The sequence below is a fragment of the Echinops telfairi genome, unplaced genomic scaffold (genome assembly GCF_000313985.2).
Source record: "Echinops telfairi isolate 266 unplaced genomic scaffold, ASM31398v2 ScPeMD7_7469;HRSCAF=8507_1, whole genome shotgun sequence".
NCBI classification, from domain to species: domain Eukaryota; kingdom Metazoa; phylum Chordata; class Mammalia; order Afrosoricida; family Tenrecidae; genus Echinops; species Echinops telfairi.
In genome coordinates, this window is record NW_022111373.1 from 70443927 (window position 1) to 70452358 (window position 8432).

At 39.7% G+C, this 8432-nt stretch overlaps 1 protein-coding gene across 2 annotated transcripts in view; it reads right to left on the minus strand.

The window, feature by feature from the left end:
- Window positions 1-8432, minus strand: part of FAM151B (family with sequence similarity 151 member B) — a 42204-nt gene that overhangs the window by 30438 nt on the left and 3334 nt on the right. Inside the window, exons 1-2 of one of the 2 annotated variants that reach the window (XM_045285307.1) lie at window positions 7314-7346; window positions 4723-4848 (exon numbers count right to left, since the gene is read on the minus strand). In XM_045285307.1, coding sequence (XP_045141242.1) covers window positions 4723-4848; window positions 7314-7329 — 142 coding nt within the window. In that variant the 5' untranslated portion in view covers window positions 7330-7346. Of the gene's footprint in view, window positions 1-4722; window positions 4849-7313; window positions 7347-8432 lie in introns of those variants that run through there. The other variant, XM_004703511.2, reaches the window with a different exon arrangement.

An 8432-nucleotide genomic window follows, 5' to 3' on the forward strand; every position in this document is an offset into this window, starting at 1 on the left:
ATTAGTATTATTTACTTTTCTGAGAATAAAACCTAGAACTTTTATCTTCTCACTCTTCAGATAATTAACCACAGATATTTACTGCGCAAGGAGCCCAGTGGTGTAATGGTTAGGAGTTGGCCTGCCAACTACAAGGTCAGCAGTTCAAAACCATCAGCTGCTCCACAGGAGAAAGATGGGGCTTTCTGTTCTTATAAAGAGTTATCATCTCGGAAACCCACAGGGGCAGCTCTACCCTGCCCTAAAGGGTTCCTCTGAGTCGGCATCGACTGGATGGCAGAGCGAGTTTACTGCCATCCTGATGGCTTTACAGTCCCCTCCTCTCACCTTTACATTCACATCCAAACTGCTCTATGAATGTCATGCTCGTCCCTTGTCTTTTGGCCCCATCTTTGGAGAGCCCCTCTTCCTTAAAGGATGCTGTCCTTGTCTCGAATCGAAATTATCCACATCCTTCAAGGCACATTCTTTCAGAAGTCTTTCACGTCCCTTTCTGAATGCATATGAACACATACAGTCTATACAAAGTGACAGTGCAACTGAAGATGTTTTTTCTGTAGTTGGACGGGTAGCTTTGGCTGCTAAACGAGGCTATGAGTGGGGGCATATTTCTCAGAACTCTTGACCATGATAGACATGAAATACAGTACAATCCTACTAAATATCCACAGATTGATTTCTACCATCATTTGGTAAAGGTTTTTGAATAGATTATAGCAATTAGAATTCTAGCCTAATATATGCTCTCATCTGGGGCTTCTTTGGCATCCTGTTAATTATTATAAGTTAATTCACTTTTTAAAATTCAGTGACTTAAATTCTGTTTGATGCATGTCTACTGTGCATCCTATTCTTGTAATCAGTATGAACTATTCTACTTTACTTTTATCATTTCATCTATAAAGTTTAACATATTAACATGGTCCACTATTTTACATCACTCTACATAGATTCTATTCTATTGAATTCTAGTCAATGGAGTTTGTCTGATCCATTCCCTAATTGTTGAGAATTTAGGTCTGATGTTTTTCCCTCCTCCCTAGCATTTCTCTTCTAAAAACAATATTAAGAACATGTTTGTACAAATTACTTTGGGGTAGGGGAAAAGATTAAGTTTGAAGATTAATATGCCCCAAATAAAACTGTCAGGTCTGGAGTATAAAATTACCAAGTGTTGTATCATCTGATCCAAAAACCCTGGTCCCATGAATTTGACCAAGGAATACGCACTGGCTCAAAGACCATCTTTTTTTACATTTTTTTTTTATGGACAGATTTATTGTCTGGTAGAAGCGTTCTATCCAATATGGTTTACATTGAATTCTGATTAACCAGCTAAGCAGAAACAACCACATCACAAAAGAAGCAAGGGAAGTAGAAGCAGAGAAAGCAGTTCCTTTGAAGAGTGTCTGGGAGCTGACATTTATTTTCTGCAGCATTTAAACTCTTCAAGTACCCAATTACCTTTTTCCTGAGATGCACTTATATGCTGGCTCAATTCCCATCTGTCCTTACAACGGACCCTCATTATGTGAGGTAAGCCGAGAGAGTCTTACAATCCTGAGCTGTCTTAGATGTAGGAACGCCTACTCCAGGAGAAATACTAAGCTCCTTATTAATCACCATGTCCAAGCGCTCTACCAAGCAGGGTTCTTGTTGCTTGGTGCCGTCAAGTTGGCCCTGACTCACAGCAACCCTGTACACAACAGAAGGACACACTGCCCGGTCCTGCGCCACCCTCACAGTGGTTCCTGTGCCGGAGCCCATTGTGGCGGCCACTGTGTCTGTCCATCTTGCTGAAGGTCTTCCTCTTTTTTACCGGTACGTCCTATCTCCTTAGTTCACATGACAACCCTGTGAGGCCGGTGGGAAACAAATGAAATGACAGATCAAAGAGCCTCACTCTCCTTGCAAAGGGTGCTCTATGGGAGTTCATGTTTTGGACACAGGATGAGGTAGATGCCCAATCTGATTTGTTTGTCCACTTATGTTTCCAATAGTCAAGAACACGAGCTGGTGAAAATACTGTTGCTTCCCTGAAAATTTACTTTGTTAAAAAAAAAAATCTGGACTACCGATTCTATTGCATTGATTTATGTGTCTGTTCTTATGTCAGTACCACATAGTCTTATTGCTCGCTTTTATAGTATGTTTTAAAATGGGAGCTGTGAGTTCTCCAACTTTATTGTCTTTTTCAGGATGGTTCTGATATATGGGTGTCTTGCATTTCTGTATAAATTCAGCTTGTTAATTTCTATGAAAAGGCAGCTAGAATTTTGTCAAAGATGGCACTGAATTAGATCAATTTGGAGAGTCTCCCGACTTAATAATATTAAGTCTTCCAATCCATGAACATTGATGTCGAAATGGTCCCCCACCCCACCCCCCACCCCCCACCAGTCTTTAATTTTTTAAAGTGATGCATGTAGCCTGGTATATAAGTTGTGTATTTCTTTTATTAAATTTATCCCTAAGTATTTTATTCCTTTTGAAGCAAACTGTCATTAAAATTCTTTTCTAAATTTTATTTCTAGATTGTTCATGGCTAGTGTATAGAGATATACTTTTTTAAAAAAAAGAATTTTACTGGGGGCTCTTACAGCTTTTTTTTTTTTCTCTTACAGCTCTTATAATATTCCATACATCATTTGTATCAAGCATATTGGTACATAAGTTGCCATTATCATTTCCAAAGCATATTCTATTTGAGCCCTTGGCATAAGCTTCTCTTTGTTCCCCCTCCCTACCCCACCCTCATACCCTCGTGAATCCTTGATCAATTATATATTATTATTATTTCGTATCGTACACTGTCCATTGTCTCCCTTCACCCACATTTCTGTTATTCGTCCCCTTCGTGGGGGAGGGCTATATATCCAACCTTGTGATGGGGTCCTTCTTTTTCCCCCTTTCCCCTCCCCAACCATCCCCTACATTCAAGGTACCACTCCTCCCACTACTGCTCCTGAGGGGTTTATCTGTCCTGAATTCCATGTGTCGAGAGCTCTTATCTGTACCAGTGTGTGTTCTCTGGCCTAGCCAGATTTGCAAGGTGAACTGGATCATGGTAGTGGGGGGTGGGGGGAATATTAATCTTATATTCTGCAACTTTGCTAAACTCATTTATTAGTTTTAATTTTTTTGCTTTGTTTTTTTTTTACAAAAATTTCTTAGGCTTTGCTCAATTACAAGATTAAGTCATCTATAAATACACAGAGAGGTAGTCCTTGTCTTAAGACAAGGTTCCACTTTGATGACTTGTAATTTGGTTCAGACTAAATTGAATACCTTCTTTTAAGTTTTCATTATGATGGTCTTTTATTATCAATATCTTTATAAATCCAACCGTTGAATATCTGTAAGTGAACATGTGAGAATGTTAACAACAGCAAATTTCATGCTGCAACAATGTACGACAGATGACTAGAGTTCAGCTATTAAAAAGCACAGATGGTCCTACACGTGGTTTGATGTAATGTGAATATATTTTAAGTCAGGGGTCCTCAAACTTTTTAAACAGGGGGCCAGTTCACTCTCCCTCAGACCCATTGGAGGGCTGGACGATAGTTTGAAAAAAACCAACTATGAACAAATTCCTATGCACACTGCACATATCTTATTTTGAAGTAAAAAAACAAAAGGGGGAGAAAACACCTGACAGGCCGGATAAATGTTCTCAGTGGGCTGCATGTGGCCCGTGGGCCGTAGTTTGAGGACCCCTGTAAGTCATTGACTATCTGTAGTTTATTTCTTCGACTCTTTTCTGAATGCCTTTTATTTTCTGTCCTAGTTGCTCTGGCTACAGCTTCCAGTAACGTGTTAAGAGTGTCAAGAGAAGCCATCTGGTCTTATTCCTAATCTTAGTGGGGGCAGCATTCAGTTTGTCACGATGAAGTATGATGCTGGCCATGAGTATCAAGATAATTTATACTGTCTGGCGGTACTGTGGCCTGCTGATTACGTGTTGGGCTGCTTACCACAAGGTTAGCAGTTCGAAACTACAAGTATCTCCTCAGGAGAAAGATGAGGCTTTCTACTCTCATAGAGTTCCTAAGTCAGAAACTCACAGGGGAAGCTCCAACCTAATCTTCAGGGTGGTTATGAGCAAGCACCAACCCGATAGCAGTGAGTTTGGATTTTGGTTTTTTGGTGGTACTGCGGGCTACTAACCTCCAAGGCAGCACTTCAAATGCACCAGACATTTTTTCGGGAGAAAAATAGGCTGTCTGCTCCCGTAAAGATCTCCAGCCTCATGAACCGCTACACAGGGTTGCTATGAATTGGATTTGATTCCTTAGCAGTGGGGTTGGTTTTAGGTAACACCATCAATTGTGCTTTGGTGTACAGTGGCTTCATCTCTCTGCGGAACACTCATTCACTGTCAGGCCATCTCCTGACTACAGTGTAGAAGAGTCAGCATATGTAGGGCACAGGATCCTGATCTTAACATTTTTACTCATATCACTGTGACAGGCACGGCAGTTCAGTAATACAGAAAGGCTTCAAACAGGCAGAGAGAAGGGAAGCCACTGCTGGAAAACAGCCAAAGTCTTCAATTATGGAAATGTGTTCATCGTGTAACTTAAAATAGGGCCCCTGATAGATTTGGTTATACATAATTTATATTTATGTCTCTGACACTGGAAAATATGCCCATGCATCCAAAAGTAGCTGAATTTTCATCTATTACCGAGAGTAGCACAAGCGACTGTCCAGCCTTACTTTGCAGCGCCTCCTTCATCCTTGCCTTGTGATTGGCGGCATGATACCAGGTGATCTCCGCGCCATCTCTCGCTGTAATCTGGTTATTTCTCAGAAAATATTCCAGGACGTTTTCACTCCAAGACCCTAAAATAACAGCATTCACATGTAAGGGAATACGTTCTTTGTGGAGGAAGACATTTGTTTCCAATCAAAGAAGGCAGAGGAGATGCTGAAGGGGAATGAGGGGATCAGACTGGGAAACGATTTTGAAGATTTTGAAAAGGAAGAACACGCATTATGATGTGGCAGTCATGATATTGATAGATGTGTCTTTTAGTAACTGTGTGTCATGTAACGTAACAATTCATAACCCATAGTCTATACCCCTTACCCCACTGCTGCCTAGTGGATTCTGACTCATAGTGACCCCGTGTGTGTGTTTTTAACAGTTTTATTTGCATATAGTTTCACATATCATAAAATTCAATAGTTCAATCATATTAAGAAGAGTTGTACAATAATCACTAAAATCAGCTTTTGAATCTTTTCTTTGTTCTTGTACTCATAGTTATTTCCCCCCAATCTCTCTTGCCATATCCCTAAGTAACCATTAATCCAGTTATTGTCTTTATAGATTTACCTATTCTGGATTCATATACAGAACAATATTAAAAACAAAAACAAAAAATTAACAATAGCAAAGTAAAATGGTTAAAAGCCTCAATAGAGAAAATAATAAAAACTAGAACAAATTTAAATAGACCACAAGGGAAATCAAATACTAGGGTGCTCAATTTTAACCTAAGTGCATCTGCAACAATCCACTGTCTAATGCATTCTGCATGGTAGCAGGGCTATTCACATCCCTGGCCCATGATCAAAGGGGATCTTCCAGGAGCTTAATCCACAGGTACTTCCCCTTTGCATTTTTAAAAATTGAAACATCTTTAAAACGAGTCTAAAGGGAGATCAAATGATAAGATATTACATTTTAACCTAACCACGTCTATCATAATCGACTTTACAACGCTCTCTGTCTGATAACAGAGCTATTCACATATCTCAACTATAAGTGGAGGGTTTTTTCTGTCTATGAGATCTGGGATAGGTAAATCTATAGAGACGGTAACTGGATTAGTGGTCCCGTGGGGGAACAGCAGGGGAGGTTGGGGGGAAATGGGGAACTAATAACGCTGAGTACAAGAATGAAGAAAATGTTCTAAAACTGATTGTGGTGTTGATTGTACAACTATTCTTGATGTGACTGAATTGTTGAATAGTATGATCTGTGAATAACACTGTTGGGGGGAAAACCAATACATTTCAAAGAATACTTTTCCTTTCACCTATCTGCACTGACAAAACATCTTTCTAGTTTACCATTTCACTAAACATGAAACCCAAAAAAAAGAACTCAATAGGAAAAAAAGCAGAAAATATTAAAACCAGAACAAATTTAAAATAGATGAAAAGAGAGATCAAATGAGAAGGTGTTAAGTTTTAACCTAACCAAATCTGCAATAATCCACTTTCTAATGCATCCTGAATGTCAGCAAGGCTATTCACATCCCTGGTGTATCATCAGAGGGGATTCACCAAGGCAGCGGTTCTCAACCTGTGGGTTGCAACCTCTTTGGGGGATTGAAGGATCCTTTCACAGGGGTTGCCAGATTCTTAAAAGTAGCAAAATTACAGTTATGAAGTAGCAATGGATTCTGGGCTTCCAATGTCATCCACAACCTTCTGCAAATCAGGTGTTCAGAACTTAATCTCTGATACCATCCCTCCATCTGATTTGGATTATATTATTTATAATCCTCGGATCACACAGGCTGGTGTGCTTCTTCCATGTGAATTTAGTTGACACCTCACTTAGATGGTTACTTGTTAAAGACAAGACTTTAAGAGCCTAGAAGCTATTCCTTCTGGTAGCCGGGCACCATATAGTTTCTTCACTACACTTTGCTATAGCACTCACATCTTCAGTGATTTATTCATGAGGGTGAGTGTCAAGCAGGGCCATGGCATAAGAACTAATTGTTCTTAGATTTGGACTAGAATTAAGTGCAAGTCCCAATGCCATTCGTGCATCTATAGTTTATATGTGTCTCTTGTTCATCGTAGAGACATTATTGTCATTTTATGTTATAGACCATTATCAATCATCCCCCCAGGGATATCACTTGGCTGTGGGTTTTCGGATGGCTGTGACTTTCTGTATTAAACTGGTTGTTTTGTAAGGCACATTAGTTATTGGATATAACTGAAATGCTAATTGGAAAGTAGTAAAATCTAAGAATATCCAGTGATGAATTATATGGCTCTTTAAAATTAAGTTTTTGAGCAATGCCAGATGACTAAGAGAAACAGCAATCGTGTGCTACCAGGGGAAGAAAAAGTTAATTCTAGTGAATGTTTCCCTGAAACCTTCCAATTAAACACTGCATTTCAATTTTTAATAAAAGTAACTTAGAAATTCCCGTCACTGTGGAATTAAAAACATTACAAATGGCAAGTTTTCCTTCCCCTTTTGATGGGCTTCAGTTTGGTTGCTGCCTTGGCCTTTGGCACGCCGCATATTCCTTCAGAATGTACAGGGCTCCAGTCACCTGTGGTTTGGTGCATCGTTATAACTGTTTTCAGGTAGGTGACCAGCTTGAAGAACGGACAAGTCAGCAGTAGAAGAAACACAAGCCCAAGGCTCCTGAGAAGAAATGATGGTGAGAGTTGGGCTTGCTTAATTTGCACATCATCAGGAAAAGACCAACTGAGGACCAAGATGATGGTGTTAGACCAGTCAAGGCTGGATTCTGTTTGAAATAAAGTCACTATGAGTTGGAGCCAACTTGATGGTCACTCACAATAGCAGTGAGTTTTAATAAGAAAAAAAATGAGCTAATTATGAACCCTCACAGCCAGTACAACACTGGCAGTACGACACAGAAAAGGAACAAATTCTGAATTCCTTATGAGCTCTTGTAGGATCCATCTGGATGGAATCAAACTCATCTAACAGCAACTCAAAAGAGTGAATTGGAATATCTTACACAATCCTATCTATCTATTCACATACAAAAACCCAACTATCATATTTTTTAAAAAGGGTTCCTGGGGGAGGTGGGGGGATACAGTGGAGAAGGGAAGGGTCAAAGGGGGGGCCATTAACAAGGAGTTCAGGAGAAAGAAAATATTTTGAACCTGATTGTGGTAGCAATTGTACAATACTGCTTGATGTTGAACCTGATTGTGGTAGCAATTGTACAATACTGCTTGATGTTGAACCTGATTGTGGTAGCAATTGTACAATACTGCTTGACGTGACTGAAGGGTGGATGTTATGCTAGCTGTAAGAACTCCCAATAAAACGTTTAAAAAAGATTAAATTGGAAACTTTGCGGGCAGCGAGTTTATGTCAGTGGGGAGGAGTCACTTGGGAATGGAGTGGAGAACGGTTGCACAACTCAAAGAATATAATCAATGACACTGAATAGTACATATAACCAAACCAAACGCACTGTGATCGGGTCAATTCTCAGTCACTGCCACCCAACAGGACAGGACAGAACTTCCTCTGCGGGTGTCCAAGACGGAAACTTTTTTTTTTAATCATTTTATTAGGGGCTCATACAACTCTTATCACGATCCATACATACATCAATTGTGTAAAGCACATTTGTACATTCTTTGTCCTCATTATTCTCAAAACATTTGCTCTCCACCTAAGCCCC